This window comes from Cololabis saira, chromosome 3 (genome assembly GCF_033807715.1).
Source record: "Cololabis saira isolate AMF1-May2022 chromosome 3, fColSai1.1, whole genome shotgun sequence".
NCBI classification, from domain to species: domain Eukaryota; kingdom Metazoa; phylum Chordata; class Actinopteri; order Beloniformes; family Belonidae; genus Cololabis; species Cololabis saira.
This window is the reverse complement of record NC_084589.1, coordinates 2,234,477-2,253,090: the sequence shown is the minus strand read 5'-3', so window position 1 is coordinate 2,253,090 and position 18,614 is coordinate 2,234,477. Positions and strand designations below refer to the sequence as shown.

The 18,614-nt window shown below is 48.0% G+C and overlaps 1 protein-coding gene across 1 annotated transcript in view; it reads left to right on the top strand.

Moving 5' to 3' along the window:
* tsnare1 (T-SNARE Domain Containing 1) overlaps positions 1-18,614 on the top strand; it is a 190,405-nt gene that overhangs the window by 159,990 nt on the left and 11,801 nt on the right. Inside the window, exon 10 of the mRNA XM_061714611.1 lies at positions 2,901-3,009. Coding sequence (XP_061570595.1) covers positions 2,901-2,996 — 96 coding nt within the window. The 3' untranslated portion in view covers positions 2,997-3,009. The remainder of the gene's footprint in view (positions 1-2,900; positions 3,010-18,614) is intronic.

Sequence of the window (18,614 nt, the reverse complement as noted above, 5' to 3'; positions counted from 1 at the left end):
TTCACTGTTCTAACTTCCCCCACAGTCCATTGCATTTTGGAGCTTTTACCTCTTGTAAAAACTAAAGGGAATACCTTAAATAATAATCCAACACAAAAAATGTCTATAATATATATTTATTGTGTTGTCAAACATTTTGACAACTATGCCACAAAACAGTACCGTATTTTCCACACTATAAGGCGCACCTAAAAGCCTTCAATTTTTTCAAAAGCTGACCATGCGCCTTATAATCCGGTGCGCCTTATATATGGATCAATATTGAGCCGCAACAGGTCTCACAACCATAGACATATATACGTAGACGCCTCATGACATGCTGGAACGTAATCCAGCGCCACCGCCATATTGGATGGGTCTCCTCACTCCAGGCTAAATTAACTACACTGGAGTTACAGAGTTACAGTTACAGCCAGCACACGCAAGAAGCTGCAAAACAGTTATTTTTGAAGGGTTTTAGCTCCCCAGCCCCAGTTCAAGCCTAACAGGGTGGTATAAGACCCTGGAATGACCTGGATTTATTTAGTACGGGTTGCCGACCCGTGGTCTAATAGATGCAGAACGTAACCCCAGCCTCTACTGTAGCGCCTTAGAATGTGGTGCGCCTTATATATGGAAAATGTTTTAAAATACGTCATTCATTGAAGGTGCGCCTTAACATGCGGTGCACCTTATAGAGTCGAAAATATGGTAGTTATTGTAACTCGTGCAGGTGGCAGGCTCTGTTGCTGAGTAATGGTGTGTGTGTGTGTGTGTGTGTGTGTGTGTGTGTGTGTGTGTGTGTGTGTGTGTGTGTGTGTGTGTGTGTGTGTGTGTGTGTGTGTGGACTAAACCATTTCTAGGAATGGGGGGGGCTAAATCATTAAAGATGTGTATAGCACTTTATTGCACGATTATAATGAGCACTGCTTACAATAAATACTACTGCATTGTTCAAAGATTATTAATTCTGTCTTAAATTACTCTAGGGGGGGACAGCTTTACTAATGGGGGGGACATGTCCGACCACTTCCAGTCCATTGCTTCCAGTAAACTCATTGACGTCAGTTAGGCTGTCAAAAGAATAACAAGGAGCCCATCAGATGAACGCTGAAACGTCATCATGAATCCTCCACGCTAATTAAAACCTCAACTTCACCAAAGGAAATTTCTGACTTTAAAAAAGTAATGAAACCTTTTACTGACACTTTACAGAAAAAAAGCCTCAAAATCCTGAACAATGTATAGTGATACTACAACACTTGCTTGTTTTTGAAGTTACGGTGGGGTATTCCTTTATTTGACAGTAGTTTGCCCGACACCATCATTTATGTGTGTCCGAAAGCTCAGACCGAATGTGCATTACAAAAGCAAAACAAAACAAGCAGCGATGAACGGGCCCTCCACCCTTGTGCACGTTCAGGCTGCAGTGGAAGCTTGTATGACTTGATGTAGATTCTTCAGGCCTGGACATTTAGCAGATGACACCAGCCACGACTCTCTATGTCAAACCATTCAAAAGTTATGGCAGAGAGTAGGAACTATCAAATATCGACCAATCAGAAGAAGGGGCGGGGCTAATTCCGGCCAATGAAGGTCAAGGACTCAAAACCGAGTCCAATGACACCACCCACAAGTCTTTATGTCAAACCATTCAAGACTAATGCCAAAAAATATGGACTATCAAATATTGACCAATCAGAAGAGGGGCCAGGGCTAATTCAGGCCAATGAAGGGCAAGTACTCAATACCGAGTCCGATGACACCACCCACATGTTTTTATCACAACCCGTTCAAAAGTTATGGCAGAAGAAGGGGCGGGGCTAATTTGCACCAATTATGTTCAAGGACTCAAAACCGAGTCCGATGACACCACCCATGACTCTTTATGTCAAACCATTCAAAAGTTATGGCAGAAAGTAGAGACTATCAAATATGGACCTATCGTCGCCATGGTAACGCTTTTGACTGAGAAAAGTAACGCGTGTCGTCGCAGGATGGAGACGCACATTTTGATGTATAACACACCTGGGTGCACGTTACGGTTCGGGCCGCATTAACTGCCGAAGGAATGGCATAAATTTTGCCAAAATTACACGATAAATTCAAAATGGCCGACTTCCTGTTCAGTTTGGGCCATGGCGCCAAGCGACTTTTCTTTAAGTTGCGACATGATACAGGTGTGTACCGATTTTCGTGCATGTACGTCAAACCGTATTGTGGGGCTTCAGGCACAAAGTTTTCTAGGGGGCGCTGTTGAGCCATTAGGCCACGCCCATTAATGCAAACTGTTAAACATCAAATTTTTCACCAGGCCTGGCTTGTGTGCAAAATTTGGTGACTTTTGGGGCACGTTTAGGGGGAAAAAAGACCCTCATTTCGTCGGAAGAAGGAAAAAAAAAAAAAGAAAAAAAACTCTTACAGATACATTAGGGCCTTCGCACTGTCAGTGCTCGGGCCCTAACAAGAAAAGTGGTATTTTGACCACATAAGATCAATACTCAGATTTGATCAAAGGTGGATTTGTTTTCTTTTTTGAATTCGTTCTGTGGCGTATTTACTTCCATGTTTAGGCTCGTTGTCCTGTCGCATCACCCAGTTTTTACTGAACAGGACAAACACCCAGAGATGATCCTGGAGAATATGTGGGACACTTGGGAATTCACTTTCCCTCCATGATGATGATTGGTTTGAGGCAGAAAAAGCCCAAATCTACACGCTCCTTCACTTTCTTTTCCTTCCAGTACTGTGAATGTTTAACAGGTGTGTTCAAAAACACACAGTGATATGTCTGTGTGTTACTTTGACTTAGAAAAAGATCCGATCACGTTTTTTGGTAAATGAATGCAGAAAACCAGTAAAGTCCTCTTTGTTTGTCTGTATTAAAGAGACGAGCAGGCTAACCTTGTTTCCCCCCACAGAGGCAGATAAGGAAGAGGAAGTGTTACCTCCTGGTGGCTGCAGCTATCGTCCTCACCATCATCATCATCATCATTGCTGCTTCAGCACGAAAATGAGAAGGCCACTGCGGTAAGAGCCCTGGTTTCCAACACAACATCGCAACCTCATATCTGACTTTTGACAATGTCACTTGCAGATTGTTTTTTAATAATGTTGATGATATTCTGGTCACATTTGGAATTGGCATTTCCCATCCATTACCTGTTTATTATGTCAGCAGGTGTCAGAAACCTGTGCTATCCTCTCATGGGGGATGGGACATTTTCCCAACATGTCCTTAATTTTAAAACTGCTTTCTGAACCTCATAATAATGTCTTCTGACACTTCTGACTCAAATCAGGTGAAGGACTGCAGACGTTTGATTTTGGGGCCTTTGTTGGTAGTAGAATAGAAAGAAAATTGATGCAGAAAGAGAGAGTGAAGAAATTCAGCAATCAGAAAGTTGCACAAGTACTATGTATGCTGCACGAGGAACGCAGGCATGGACTCCAACCTGGGCCAGCTGCACGAGGAACACGGCCCGGGACTCCAACCTGGGCCAGCTGCACGAGGAACACGGCCCGGGACTCCAACCTGGGCCAGCTTCACCAGGCACACGGCCCGGGACTCCAACCTGGGCCAGCTGCACGAGGCACACGGCGCAGGACTCCAACCTGGGCCAGCTGCAAGAGGAACACAGCCCGGGACTCCAACCTGGGCTGGCTGCACGAGGAATACGGCCCGGGACTCCAACCTGGGCCAGCTGCACGAGGAACACGGCCCGGGACTCCAACCTGGGCCAGCTGCACGAGGAACACGGCCCGGGACTCCAACCTGGGCTGGCTGCACGAGGAATACGGCCCGGGACTCCAACCTGGGCCAGCTGCAAGAGGAACACGGCCCGGGACTCCAATCTGGGCCAGCTTCACAAAGAACACGGCGCGGGACTCCAACCTGGACCAGCTGCACGAGGAACACGGCCCGGGACTCCAACCTGGGCCAGCTGCACGAGGAACACGGCCCGGGACTCCAACCTGGGCCAGCTTCACAAAGAACATGGCGCGGGACTCCAACCTGGGCCAGCTGCACGAGGAACACGGCCCGGGACTCCAACCTGGGCCAGCTGCACGAGGAACACGGCGCGGAACTCCAACCTGGACCAGCTGCACGAGGAACACGGCGCGGGACTCCAACCTGGGCCAGCTGCACGAGGCACACGGCCCGAGACTCCAAACTGGGCCAGCTGCACGAGGAACACGGCGCGGGACTCCAACCTGGGCCAGCTGCACGAGGAACACGGCCCAGGACTCCAACCTGGGCCAGCTGCACGAGGAACACGGCCCAGGACTCCAACCTGGGCCAGCTGCACAAAAAACACGGCCCGGGACTCCAACCTGGGTCAGCTACACGAGGAACACGGCCCGGGACTCCAACCTGGGCCAGCTGCACGAGGAACACAGGCCAGAACTCCAACTTGGGCTGGCTGCACGAGGAACACGGCCCGGGACTCCAACCTGGGTCGGCTGTACGAGGAACACGGCCCGGGACTCCAACTTGGGCCAGCTGCACGAGGAACACGGCCCGGGACTTCAACCTGGGTCGGCTGTACGAGGAACACGGCCCGGGACTCCAACCTGGGCCAGCTGCACAAGGAACACAGGCCAGAACTCCAACCTGGGCTGGCTGCACGAGGAACATGGCCCGGGACTCCAACCTGGGCCAGCTTCAAGAGGAACACGCCCGGGACTCCAACCTGGGCCAGCAGCTCGAAGAACACGGCCCGGGACTCCAACCTGGGCCAGCTGCACGAGGAACACGGCCCGGGACTCCAACCTGGGCCAGCTGCACGAGGAACACGGCCCAGGACTCCAACCTGGGCCAGCTGCACAAAAAACCCGGCCCGGGACTCCAACCTGGGTCAGCTACACGAGGAACACGGCCCGGGACTCCAACCTGGGCCAGCTGCACGAGGAACACAGGCCAGAACTCCAACTTGGGCTGGCTGCACGAGGAACACGGCCCGGGACTCCAACCTGGGTCGGCTGTACGAGGAACACGGCCCGGGACTCCAACTTGGGCCAGCTGCACGAGGAACACGGCCCGGGACTTCAACCTGGGTCGGCTGTACGAGGAACACGGCCCGGGACTCCAACCTGGGCCAGCTGCACAAGGAACACAGGCCAGAACTCCAACCTGGGCTGGCTGCACGAGGAACATGGCCCGGGACTCCAACCTGGGCCAGCTTCAAGAGGAACACGCCCGGGACTCCAACCTGGGCCAGCAGCTCGAAGAACACGGCCCGGGACTCCAACCTGGGCCAGCTGCACGAGGAACACGGCCCGGGACTCCAACCTGGGCCAGCTTCAAGAGGAACACGCCCGGGACTCCAACCTGGGCCAGCAGCTCGAAGAACACGGCCCGGGACTCCAACCTGGGCCAGCTTCAAGAGGAACACGTCCGGGACTCCAACCTGGGCCAGCTTCACGAGGAACATGGCCCTGGACTCCAACCTGGGCCAGCTTCACGAGGAACACGCCCGGGACTCCAACCTGGGCCAGCTTCACAAGGAACACAGGCTAGGACTCCAACCTGGGCCAGCTGCACGAGGAACACAGTCAGGCACTCCAACCTGGGCCAGCTGCACAAGGAACACGGCCCGGGACTTCAACCTGGGCCAGCTTCACGAGGAACACAGGCTAGGACTCCAATCTAGGCTGGCTGCACGAGGAACACGGCCCGGGACGCCAACCTGGGCCAGCTGCACGAGGAACACGGCCCGGGACTCCAACCTGGGCCAGCTACACAAGGAACACAGCGCGGGACTCCAACCTGGGCCAGCTTCATGAGGAACACAGGCTAGGACTCCAACCTGGGCCAGCTGCACGAGGAACATGCCCCGGGACTCCAACCTGGGCCAGCTGCATGAGGAACACAGGCTAGGACTCCAACCTGGGCCAGCTTCACGAGGAACACGGCCCGAGACTCCAACCTGGGCCAGCTACACGAGGAACACGGCCCGAGACTCCAACCTGGGTCAGCTGCACGAGGAACACGGGCCGGGACTCCAACCTGGGCTGGCTGCTCGAGGAACACGGCCCGGGACTCCAACCTGGGCCAGCTGCACAAGGAACACGGCCCGGGACTTCAACCTGGGCCAGCTTCACGAGGAACACAGGCTAGGACTCCAATCTAGGCTGGCTGCACGAGGAACACGGGCCGGGACTCCAATCTGGGCTGGCTGCATGAGGAACATGGCCCGGGACGCCAACCTGGGCCAGCTGCACGAGGAACACGGCCCGGGACTCCAACCTGGGCCAGCTTCACGGGGAACACGGCCCGGGACTCCAACCTGGGCCAGCTACACGAGGAACACAGCGCGGGACTCCAACCTGGGCCAGCTTCACGAGGAACACAGGCTAGGACTCCAACCTGGGCCAGCTGCACGAGGAACATGCCCCGGGACTCCAACCTGGGCCAGCTGCATGAGGAACACAGGCTAGGACTCCAACCTGGGCCAGCTTCACGAGGAACACGGCCCGAGACTCCAACCTGGGCCAGCTACACAAGGAACACGGCCCGAGACTCCAACCTGGGTCGGCTGCATGAGGAACACGGGCCGGGACTCCAACCTGGGCTGGCTGCTCGAGGAACACGGCCCGGGACTCCAACCTGGGCCAGCTGCACAAGGAACACGGCGCGGGACTCCAACCTGGGCCAGCTTCACGAAGAACACGGCCCGGGACTCCAACCTGGGCCAGCTGCACAAGGAACACGGCCCGGGACTCCAATCTGGGCTGGCTGCATGAGGAACATGGCCCGGGACGCCAACCTGGGCCAGCTGCACGAGGAACACGGCCCAGGACTCCAACCTGGGCCAGCTTCACGGGGAACACGGCCCGGGACTCCAACCTGGGCCAGCTACACGAGGAACACAGCGCGGGACTCCAACCTGGGCCAGCTTCACGAGGAACACAGGCTAGGACTCCAACCTGGGCCAGCTGCACGAGGAACATGCCCCGGGACTCCAACCTGGGCCAGCTGCATGAGGAACACAGGCTAGGACTCCAACCTGGGCCAGCTTCACGAGGAACACGGCCCGAGACTCCAACCTGGGCCAGCTACACGAGGAACACGGCCCGAGACTCCAACCTGGGTCGGCTGCATGAGGAACACGGGCCGGGACTCCAACCTGGGCTGGCTGCTCGAGGAACACGGCCCGGGACTCCAACCTGGGCCAGCTGCACAAGGAACACGGCGCGGGACTCCAACCTGGGCCAGCTTCACGAAGAACACGGCCCGGGACTCCAACCTGGGCCAGCTGCACAAGGAACACGGCCCGGGACTCCAACCTGGGCCAGCTGTACGAGGAACACGGCGCAGGACTCCAACCTGGGCTGGCTGCACGAGGAACACGGCCCGGGACTCCAACCTGGGCCAGCTTCACGAGGAACACGGCCCGGGACTCCAACGTGGGCCAGCTGCACGAGGAACACGGCCCGGGACTCGAACCTGGGCCAGCTTCACGAGGAACATGGACCGGGACTCCAACATGGGCCAGCTGCACGAGGAACATGGCCCAGGACTCCAATGTGGGCCAGCTGCACGAGGAACATGGCCGGGACTCCAACCTGGGCCAGCTTCACGAGGTCTATAACACCTGTACATGAAGCACCTGCTCAGCCAGGTGTGTTATGAGGAACCCTGAAGGCCTGCAGTTGGATTCCAACATATTTAATGTTTTTTGTCATTCCAAATCATTTCATTTTTTTAATGCTCATCCATTTTCACATTTCAGTCCTGCACCACATCCCCCCAAAAAGTTGGAAAGGGTCAATATAGTGCTCGTAAGAAGGTGGAATAGGAAATAATGTTATTTTTAACAGCTGACGTCATCAGAGGATTGTAACTTTGATTTGGTACAAAAACGGTATTCATGAAAGACTTTGTGGATCAAAGATGGAAAGATGAGTTCCACTTTATCAACAAATATGCAAAACAAATGTTAAACAAAGGTTTTAGTGGGTGTGGGGTGTTTCCCTTCCTGTAGAACTGAATAGCGGCATTGAGGAAGTCTGAGCTGGATTCCTGTGATCTCATATCCCTTAGACTACACTGAATCAAAATCGATCATCTATCAGACATCTGACAGAACCACATGGACAACAGTTACCATGGAAACCTTTACGGATTTACGGATAACACTTAAAATTTTACATCGAAAAAAAAAAAAACTGATGTTAATGTGGTCTGTGAGGTGACATCACTGGACTGTGAGGCATTTAGGATGGACCATCTCACAGTGGAAAAACTGTATCATGTTCAGATGAATCAGTATTACAGATGTGTTTTTAGAGAAATAGACTAAAGAGGAAAAGAAGCATCCAGACTGTTATCATCAACCTGTAATCATCAACATAACAGCTGAATCTCATCATCATGGGTCTCGTCAATGCCAGAACAAGGTTTGGGAGGACGAAACATGACAATGTGGTTTAAAAGCTTTACCGTCCCAACTTTTCTACTTTTTTAACTGTACCTCTATAGGTCTGGAAGTTAATCTGCTTCCATGACACTGTTCATGATTGCACTTGAGTGTGGTCACACTCATTTTCTCTTTAGCTCCTGGAGTCGCCTCGGTCGTAAAGCTGAGGCTCTGTGAGCTGGTTTCATCACTGCTGATGTGTAACATAGAGCTGTAAAGTAACACGTGGCTGTCACAAGAGAAAACTAGGATGCAAGAAACTACTCATTTTATGCTTCTTCACGTTTTAATCATGGTTTTTTTTACATTTGTTTCTTACATCTCTCTTTTTGTTTCATCTAAGATGCAGGAAGGGTTTTTTCCTGTAAGACACGACTGGATCTTTAATCAATTAAATGGAAATCACTACAGTTGAGAGACTAAAAGCCATGTGACCTTGTGACTGAGGTGGAATTATTCAATATGTTTTACTTGAATCTAAATTAGCTAAATGTTGTGTAAAAGGAGTTTTATTTTTACCAATTTCTAAAACGTTCCTTTACCCTCTAGCATGTGGAAACTGTGCTGTTGTGTAGCGTGTAGCACCAGAGCAACACTGGACACACGGTACTAAAAGGCTCACATCACTTATGACTGAAAAAGCTCCTGCGACATTGTTTTTCCCTTTAAGTGGACCTTCATTCTCAAGATGTCTCCGCTTGCATAAAGAATTAATTGTTGTGTCTGTCTTTGGAGCTAGTAAGAGAAAATCTGCCCGAGCAAAGTGTTCTATTCATAAAACAACAGGTCAAATCAATGCGTCTGTGGTGGGGGGGTCTGTGTGGGGGCTCAGAGCTAATGGTCCATCCTCAAGTGGATAGAAAGTAGCTGCAAAAAGCACAGTTTATGAGAACAAGTCCTTTTTAATGATTTTTACATTTTAATCTAAAAGTTAGGTTCATGCGTAATTTGTCAGCTGATAAATGCTCTACCAATGAAAAAAACGAATTAATTCATGATTGATCTCAGCATCTATCCCTCATACCACAATGACCATACCACATACCTCAGTGACAATACCTCAAACCTCAATGACCATACCTCCCACTATGCTGACCATACCTCATACCACAATGACAATACCTCATACCACACTGACCACCTCATACCACACTGACCATACCTCATACTACGCTGACCATACATCATACAACAATGATTATACACCGTACTTCACTGACCATACCTCATACCACACTGACCATACCTCATACCTCAATGGCCATACCTCATACCACAATAACCATACCTCATACCATACTGACCATACCTCATACCACAATAACCATACCTCATACCACACTGACCATACCTCATACCACACTGACCATACCTCATACCTCAATGACCAAACCTAATACCACATTGACCATACCTCATACCTCAATGACCATACACCATACCACACTGGCCATGCCTCATACCTCACTGTTCATACATCATAAAATGTCCATACCTCATACCTCAATGACCATACCTCATCTTGGCTTGGCTTCGCGAACGAAGGTTTTATGAAGGGGGCTGTCCACGTCGACTGCAGGCACGCTCGTGGCTGACAAGCCCGATGCGGAACAGACAGGTCCGGCCGCAGCGGCTGCAGTCAAAGGTCACGTCAGGTACAGCTGCTGAGGCTTCCAGGTTCTTCCTCCTGCAGTGTTTCTCCTTCAGGTTCTCTGTGCGGGAGTCCTCAAAAGCGGTGACAGCCTGGTGGACGGTGCGGCGCCAGGCGTCACGGTCAGCAGCAAGAGTGGACCACTGGTGGTGGTCAATGTGGCAGGCACAGAGGGACTTCTTAAGAGAGTCTTTGTAGCGTTTCTTCGGTGCCCCTCTATCACGATGGCCGGTGGAGAGTTCGCCATACAAGGCCATCTTGGGTAGGCGATGGTCCTCCATTCTGTGGACATGCCCTGCCCAGCTTAGCTGCCGTTTCAGCAGCATGGTCTCGATGATGGTGATCTCCGCCTGTTCGAGGACCTCAACATTGGTGACGAAGTCGCTCCAGTGGATGTTGAGGATGGTGCGGAGGCAGCGCTGATGGAAACGTTCGAGGAGTCGTAGTTGTTGGCGGTAGGTTACCCACGACTCAGAGCCGTACAGGAGGGTGGTGAGTACGACGCCTCTGTACACACTGATCTTTGTGCCCTTCTTCAAGTGTTTTTTTTTCCAGACTCTGTCATACAGTCTGCCAAAAGCGCTGTTTGCCTTGGCCAGTCTGTTGTCAACCTCCCTGTCGATCTTGGCATCTGATGTGATTGTACACCCCAGGTAGATGAACTGATGGACGATCTTTAGCTCAGTCTTGCCAATGGTGATATGTGGAGGACGGTACTCTACCCGAGGTGCAGGCTGGTGGAGGACTTCCGACTTTTTCAAGCTGACCTCGAGTCCGAAGAGCCGGGCAGCCTCTGCAAAGCAGGATGTGAGGCGCTGCAGGGCTCTTTCGGTGTGGGCAACGAGGGCAGCATCGTCGGCAAAGAGGAGGTCTCGAATCAGCTGCTCAAGGGTCTTTGTGTGGGCTTGTAGCCTTCTGAGGTTGAACAGACTGCCGTCGAGGCGGTAGCGGATGTAGACAGCGTCGTCGTAGTCAAGGTCTTCCATGGCCTGCATGAGCATCATGCTAAAGAAGATGCTGAACAGGGTTGGTGCCAGGACGCAACCCTGTTTCACGCCGTTGACGATGGGGAAGGGCTCTGAGAGGTTGCTGTTCACTCTGACTTGGCCGCTCTGGTCTTCATGCAGCTGGGTGATCATGCTGAGAAACTTTGGGGGGCAGCCGAGGCGCTCCATGATCAGCCAAAGTCCCTTTCTGCTCACCGTATCAAAGGCCTTGGTCAGGTCCACAAACGTTACATACAGTCCTTTGTTCTGTTCTCGGCACTTCTCTTGGAGCTACCTGAGGACGAAGACCATGTCTGTGGTGCCCCTGTTTGCTCTGAAGCCACACTGGGTTTCCGGGAGGTGGTCTTCTGCGATGGTAGGTATCAGCCTGTTCAGGAGCACACAAGCAAGGATTTTGCCTGCGATGCAAAGCAGGGTGATCCACCGGTAGTTGGAGCAGTCTGACTTTTCCCCCTTGTTTTTGTACATGGTAATGATGACTGCATCACGGAGGTGTTTAGGAAGCTGTCCATGCTCCCAGCAACAGTCAAGGAATATGTGGAGCTTGCTGTGTAACGCGGGGTCTCCATCTTTCCAGATACCTCCTCCTACCTCAATGACCATACACCATACCACACTGGCCATGCCTCATACCCCACTGTTCATACATCATAAAATGGCCATACCTCATACCTCAATGACCATACCTCATACCACACTGACCATACCTCATACCTCACTGACCATACCTCATACCACACTGAAAAGTTACCTCATACCTCACTGACCATGCCTCATACCTCACTGTTCATACATCATAAAATGGCCATACCTCGTACCTCAATGACCATACCTCATACCTCACTGACCATACCTCATACCACACTGACCATACCTCATACCTCAGTGATCATACATCATACCACACTGGCCATGCCTCATACCACACTGACCATACCTCATACCACACTGACCATACCTCATACCCCAGTGACCATACATCATACCACACTGGCCATGCCTCATACCACAATGACCATACCTCATACCACACTGGCCATGTCTCATACCTCATACCTCAATGACCATACATCTTACCACACTGACCATACCTCATACCACACTGGCCATGCCTCATACCTCATACCTCAATGACCATACCTCATACCACACTGACCATACCTCATACCTCAATGACCACACCTCATACCACACTGACCATGCCCCATACCTCAATGACCATACCTTATATCTGACCCACCTTACCCCATTCATCAGTGACTATGCCTCATTCCTCACTGAACTTACCCCATAGATCAATGAACATACCTCATACCACACTGACCATACCTCATACCACACTGACCATACCTCATACCACACTGACCATACCTCATACTACGCTGACCAAACCTTATACCACAATGATTATAAACCATACCACACTGACCATACCTCATACCTCACTGACCATACCTCATTCCTCACTGACCATACCTCATCCCTCACAGTTCACACTTCATACCACAATGATCATACCTCATACCTCAATGACCATACCTCATACCTGAATCATCTTACCTCATTCCTCACTGACCATACCTCATTCCTCACTGATCTAACTTCATTCCTCACTGTTCATACCTCATTACTTACTGAACATCCCTCATTCCTCTCTGTCCATACCTCATACCTCAATGACCAAACCTCACAGTTCATACCTTATACCACACTGACCATACCTCATACCTCAATGAGCCCGTAAAATATACTGTTGCAAACCTTACAGAAGGGGTCCTCAACCCTGGTCCTCGCGAGCACCTACCCAGCATGTTTTAGATTTCCCCTGCTTCAACATACCTGATTCTAACTAATGGTTATCATCAGCTTGTCATCGAGGTCTGCACAAATCTGTAAATGTCATTTGTCCCAGCGTGTGTGGAAGCAGGGGAACATCTAACGTGCTGGATAGGTGCCCTCGAGGACCAGGGTTGGTGACGCCTGCCTTACAGTCTTGTTCACAAATACACAATACAGTGACAGTCCACACATCCCTCGCACTGTATAACACTATGAGTTAGCTCTGGTTGTGGTTTCCTGGTGCCTTACCTGTTGAAAACAATAACAAAACATTTAGCCTTGGCGTCTCGTGCCACTGTATAATGGGCACTGTATAATATGCATTCGCCACTTACATGCACACAGCGCCTTCTGCTGACCAAATGCTTACCCCTCTTCCAACATGAGTTAAATCATACAGGATAAAGTACAGTTATTTTGAATGTGTTTCACAGTGTATTTAAGCTGTTCTGATCAGGACAAGTTTGAATGGGGGTACAGTATTCTAACAGGTCAATGATCAGTCTCTATAAATAAGTGCTCCACTTTTTACATACACAGTAAAAAGTGGAGGTGAACACCCGTTAACTTGCACCTGAGAGACCAGGGGCCAGATTCACCAATACGTTGTTAAGAACGATCTTGAGAAATGTCTTAAAATCTAAAATTAAGAAGTTCTTAAGAAAGTTCTTAAGTGCAATTCCTCAATATTTTCTTAAGAACCGTCTTAAGAACTGTCATTTCTTATTTTTCCTACTTAAGAACTTCTTAAAATATGTCATTGCATTGCAGGCGCCAACAAAAATATATAGGCTACAGGTAGTTTGCGTCTTAACCGTCAGTCAATCACTAAACATGGAGAAGGAGAAAAAGAGATGCAGGAACTTTTCAAGGTTATGGTGGATGAGATTAATGTGTGAAAAAAAATACTATTGGGGAAAATTAATAGTAATTAACTACCACGCTAACTAACATGCTAACAAACAGTTAACAGGCTCTTTGTGTAATTAATCACAAAGTATATCCTCTATGGATATGACCTACTAGTCTAAACTTGTCTAAAATGTGTTGAAAAAGGTGATATTATAGTCTTACCTTTAGAAGAAATTTTAAGACAGTTCAAGGTTGTCTTAAAGTTAAGAAAAAAGTCAAGAACAAATTTGAGAACTTTTATTTCAAGAACACCATTTATTCTTAAGATTTTTCTTAAGAAGAAACTTAAGAAGAAAGTTGAGAAAATACTTGGAACTTTTTGGAGAATATGACTTCTTCTTTTTTTCTTCTTAAGACTGAACTTAAGAAAAAAATGACACTTAAGAAGATTTTTTTTCTTAAGAATGTTTTGTGAATCCGGCCCCAGGTCATCAAGGCCCGATTTGATATTTATTGTGACAATTATCAGCATCAACGGATGTGAACCTTTATATCCTGATTGTAACTTTGGGCACATTGTTCAGCCTGAGAATAATAACAGAAAGAGAATGGAGCAAAAGCATGAATGTAGTTTGATATTCAAACTTTCATTTGACGAACAAAAACAAAACTGACATGTAAATGAAAGTTTAATCAGAAGCACAGGAAGGTTATCTGGGGTCAGTTTTGAAGGAAACTGTCGCAACACGTCATCTTTATTTGGAAACAACGGCTAAAAGTGTTGAGCTTGTAAGACTGAGGTCACGACAAAATGCATTTTTATTTATTCATTGTGGGTTTTATCACAATACAAGTTCAAAAGATGTTAGCGATGATTCTTTAACCTCTAAAAAACTAATTAGTAGATGCAAAATGAACCAGTGCTGAATAGAAGCGCTCCACAAAATCAGGATTCTCATTTGCATTCAACATTTATGAAAACATTCATGAGCAGCCACTTCTTAGCTCCAAACCGAGGTTCTGAGATGATCTCAAAAGTGAGGGTTAACTTTGTACTTTATGAATTGATCAAATCAAAGCAAATCAGACCTTATTTATATAACACTTTTCATACACAAAGTAACGCAAAGTGCTTTACATAATAAAATCAACATTTAACATAGAAAAACTCACACACTCATGGTTAAAAAGACACATCTGGTCATATATATATATATATATATATATATATATATATATATATATATATATATATATATATATATATATATATAATAAAATAATTGAAAATAAGTAAAGAAAATAAAAATTAAACCACACTAATAAACTAAAAGTGAAGGTCTTGAGCCTCTTTTTGAAAATGTCACCAGTCTCTGTGGCCCTGAGGTTCTCTGGCAGGCTGTTCCACAGGTGAGGACCAGAGTAGTGGAGCAATGTCTCGCCAAAAGTTTTTGTCCTAACTTTAGATAAGCGTAGTGCGTAGAAAGTGGCGTACGCACTTTTTTGTGTGCCGCACTCTTTGTACATGAGTCCCCTGGTGTATTGTTAACGCGTCTGGGTCAGAGTGTCATGTGACTGGCACAGAGGGCGGACACCAATAAAGTGTTACGGCCAAGTGAAGTCACCTGCGTCGCTCTGCAGCCAACACCCCAACGTTATGTATAAGAAGATGCTATTTTAATCCTTGCGATTACAATACTTCTATTACTATACTACTCCAAAAAGGTAACTTAGCACGGAGTGTGACAGAAGAAACACTTAGAGCTCAGTTCAAAATAACATCAAAGATCTGGACAATAATGTGCAAGAAGGGTTTTAAACATACATGCTGGGACTGTAGCGAATGTCAGCATATACGCAGTATGAATTCACATCGTTTTTTTAACCGAAGACTGACAGCGAGAGTCAGAAGGACAAACCGACCAAGGAGAGTGCGACAGAGCAGCAAAGCAACTGCAGCAGAGGAATCAAAGACAACAGCAGGGACAATACGCCAGTTTAATTAGGTTGACAGTGACAGAAATAGCTTGGGAGCCACTTCTGCTCTAAAATCTATAGCCTGTTTCTTTATTGCACTCTAAATAATGCTGTAATTGCACCCTGACACTCATTCCCATATGAATGCTGTTTCTGCCTCTGCTCTCATATTGTCCTTATGCTCGTTGAGGGAGCGGGTTGTCCAGACTCCTGGAAACCTGATAGGTATCAGTAACAAGCAGAATTAAAGCTGCAAGCAGCGATTAACGGGCCCTCGCACCCTTGTGCACGTTCAGGCTGCACTGGAAGCTTGTATGACTTGCATGTAGATTCTTCAGGCCTAGACATTTTAGTGGATGACACCACCCACGACTCTCTATACCAAACCATTCAAAAGTTATGGCAGAAAGTAGGAACTATCAGATATGGACCAATCATATGAAGGGGGGGCGCACTTTTGGTTGGTTGCCACGGTAACACTTTTGACTGAGAAAAGTAATGCGCATTGTCGAAGGATCGACACGCACAATTTGATGTATAACACACCTGGATGCACGTTATGGTTCGGGCGAAGAAGCGTCCAAAGAAATGGCATAAATTGCGCCAAAATTACACACTCAATTCAAAATGGCTGACTTCCTGTTCGGTTTCGGCCATGGCGCCAAGAGACTTTTCTTTAAGTTGCGACATTTTTTGTTGCAGATTTCCAGTGCTTGACGTGTGTTTCCGTGTGTTCCTGCTTCCTGGATTGGCAGTGGATGTCGTCGCCCCCCCCACCCCCCCCCCCCCCAAAAAAAAATAAATAAATAAATAAATAATCACTGGGTTTGTATGTGTATATCTATGTATGTGTACGCATATGTATGCGTATATATATGTATATATATTAAATATAGTAATAATGCACATATATATACCTTTGGTTTCTACCGTCATGGTATCAATCATTAATATGTGTGCAGACAAGGTAAGAAAAAAAAAAAAAAAAAAAGTTGCAACATGATACAGGTGTGTACCGATTTTCCTGCATGTACGTCAAACCGTATTGTGGGGCTTGAGGCACAAAGTTTTCTAGGGGGCGCTGTTGAGCCATTAGGCCACGCCCATTAATGCAAACCATTAAATATCAGATTTCTTGCCAGGCCTGGCTTGGAAAATTTGGTGACTTTTGGGGCACGTTTAGGGGGCGAAAAGGCCCTCGTTTCATCTGAAAAATAAAAACGAGGAAAAAATAAAAAATTCCTACAGACACAATAGGGCCTTCCCACTGTCAGTGCTCGGGCCCTAATAATAACATAGTAAGGATACAGATGAAATGGTTCAGCTTTTACTGTAATAAATGCATTAAACCGGTAGCAAATGAAAAAGAGACCATTCAAATCGCTTCACACAATATCCACGTGCAGCACAGCCAACACGGGAAGAAAGTGGACTTTAATCCTCTGAGACAGCTGAGGTCAACGACCATTGATCAAGACATTTCTTCAAACCGATTAGGTGCTGAAGACATGGTTAGTGACCATTAACATGGTTTTTCTTCCCTGAGCAGGTTTTAAATCGATAACTCCGACCGCCAGGGTAAATTTTAGCACATGCGTGATCCTGGTTCACACGTTTTTGTTCATGTCATCAGATCAGATGATCCTGATGTGATAAGGAAAACCACGAAGCAAAATTAAAAAAAAAAGGTCTCTCCTCATTGTTTGAGTTCCCCGTGTGTGTGTTCCCCTTTAAAAACCATTGTGCTACCGTTTGTCAGTTGAAGCATCTTTGGAAACCAGCCATAATTCTGGGGTCTAGATCCTACATGGAGAACCATCAGAAAGGGATGTGTCCCTCAGAACCTTGTTCTTTCAGTAGCTGAAAGTACAAATACGTATATTGCAGATCAGCGCTTTATTTTGCTGACACTTGAATTGATTGGGATGAAAATAATACAGTGGTTAGGGAAAGTGTCCAGACTCCTTTGTTTCATTGAAGACATTTGCTATGAGTCTTCTTGGGAGTGATGCAAAAAGTTTTTTCCACCTGGATTTGGGGATCCTCTGCCATTCTTCCTTGCAGATCCTCTCCTGTCCGGTCAGATTGGAAGGTGAATGTTGGTGGACAGTCATTTTCAAATCTCTCCAGAGATGCTCAATTGGGTTTAGGTCAGGGCTCTGGCTGGGCCAGTCAAGAATGGACAGAGTTGTTTCAAAGCCACGCCTTTGTTAGTTTAGCTGTGTGTTTAGGGTCTTTGTCTTGATGGAAGGTGAACCTTCGGCCCAGTCTGAGGTCCTGAGCACTCTGGAAGAGGTTTTCTGCCTGGATATCTCTGTACTTGGCCGCATTGATCTTTCCTTCAATTGCAATCAGTCGTCCTGACCCCCATAGCATGATGCTGCCACCACCATGTTTCACTGTTGGGATTGTATTGGGCAGGTGATGAGAAGTACCTGCTTTTCTCCACAAATATCCCTTAGAATTAACACCAAAAAGTTCAATCGTGGTCTCATCAGACCAGAGAATTGTATTTCTCATAGTCTGGGAGTCATTCATGTGTTTATTGGCAAACTCTATGCAGGCTTTCATGTCTTGCACTGAGGAAAGGCTTCCGTCGGGCTAGTCTGTCAAAAAGCCCTGACTGGTGGAGGGCTGCAGTGATCGTTGACTTTTTTCTCTCATCTCCCTACTGCATATCTGGAGCTCAGCCACAGTGATCTGTGGGTTCTTCTTTACCTCTCTCACCAAGACTCCCACGATTGCTCAGTGTGTCTGGACGGCCAGGAAGAGTTCTGGTCGTCACAAACTTCTTCCATATAAGGATTATGGAGACCACTGTGCTTTTAGGAGCCTTGAGTGCTGCAGAAATTATTTTGTAACATTGGCCAGATCTGTGCCTTGCCA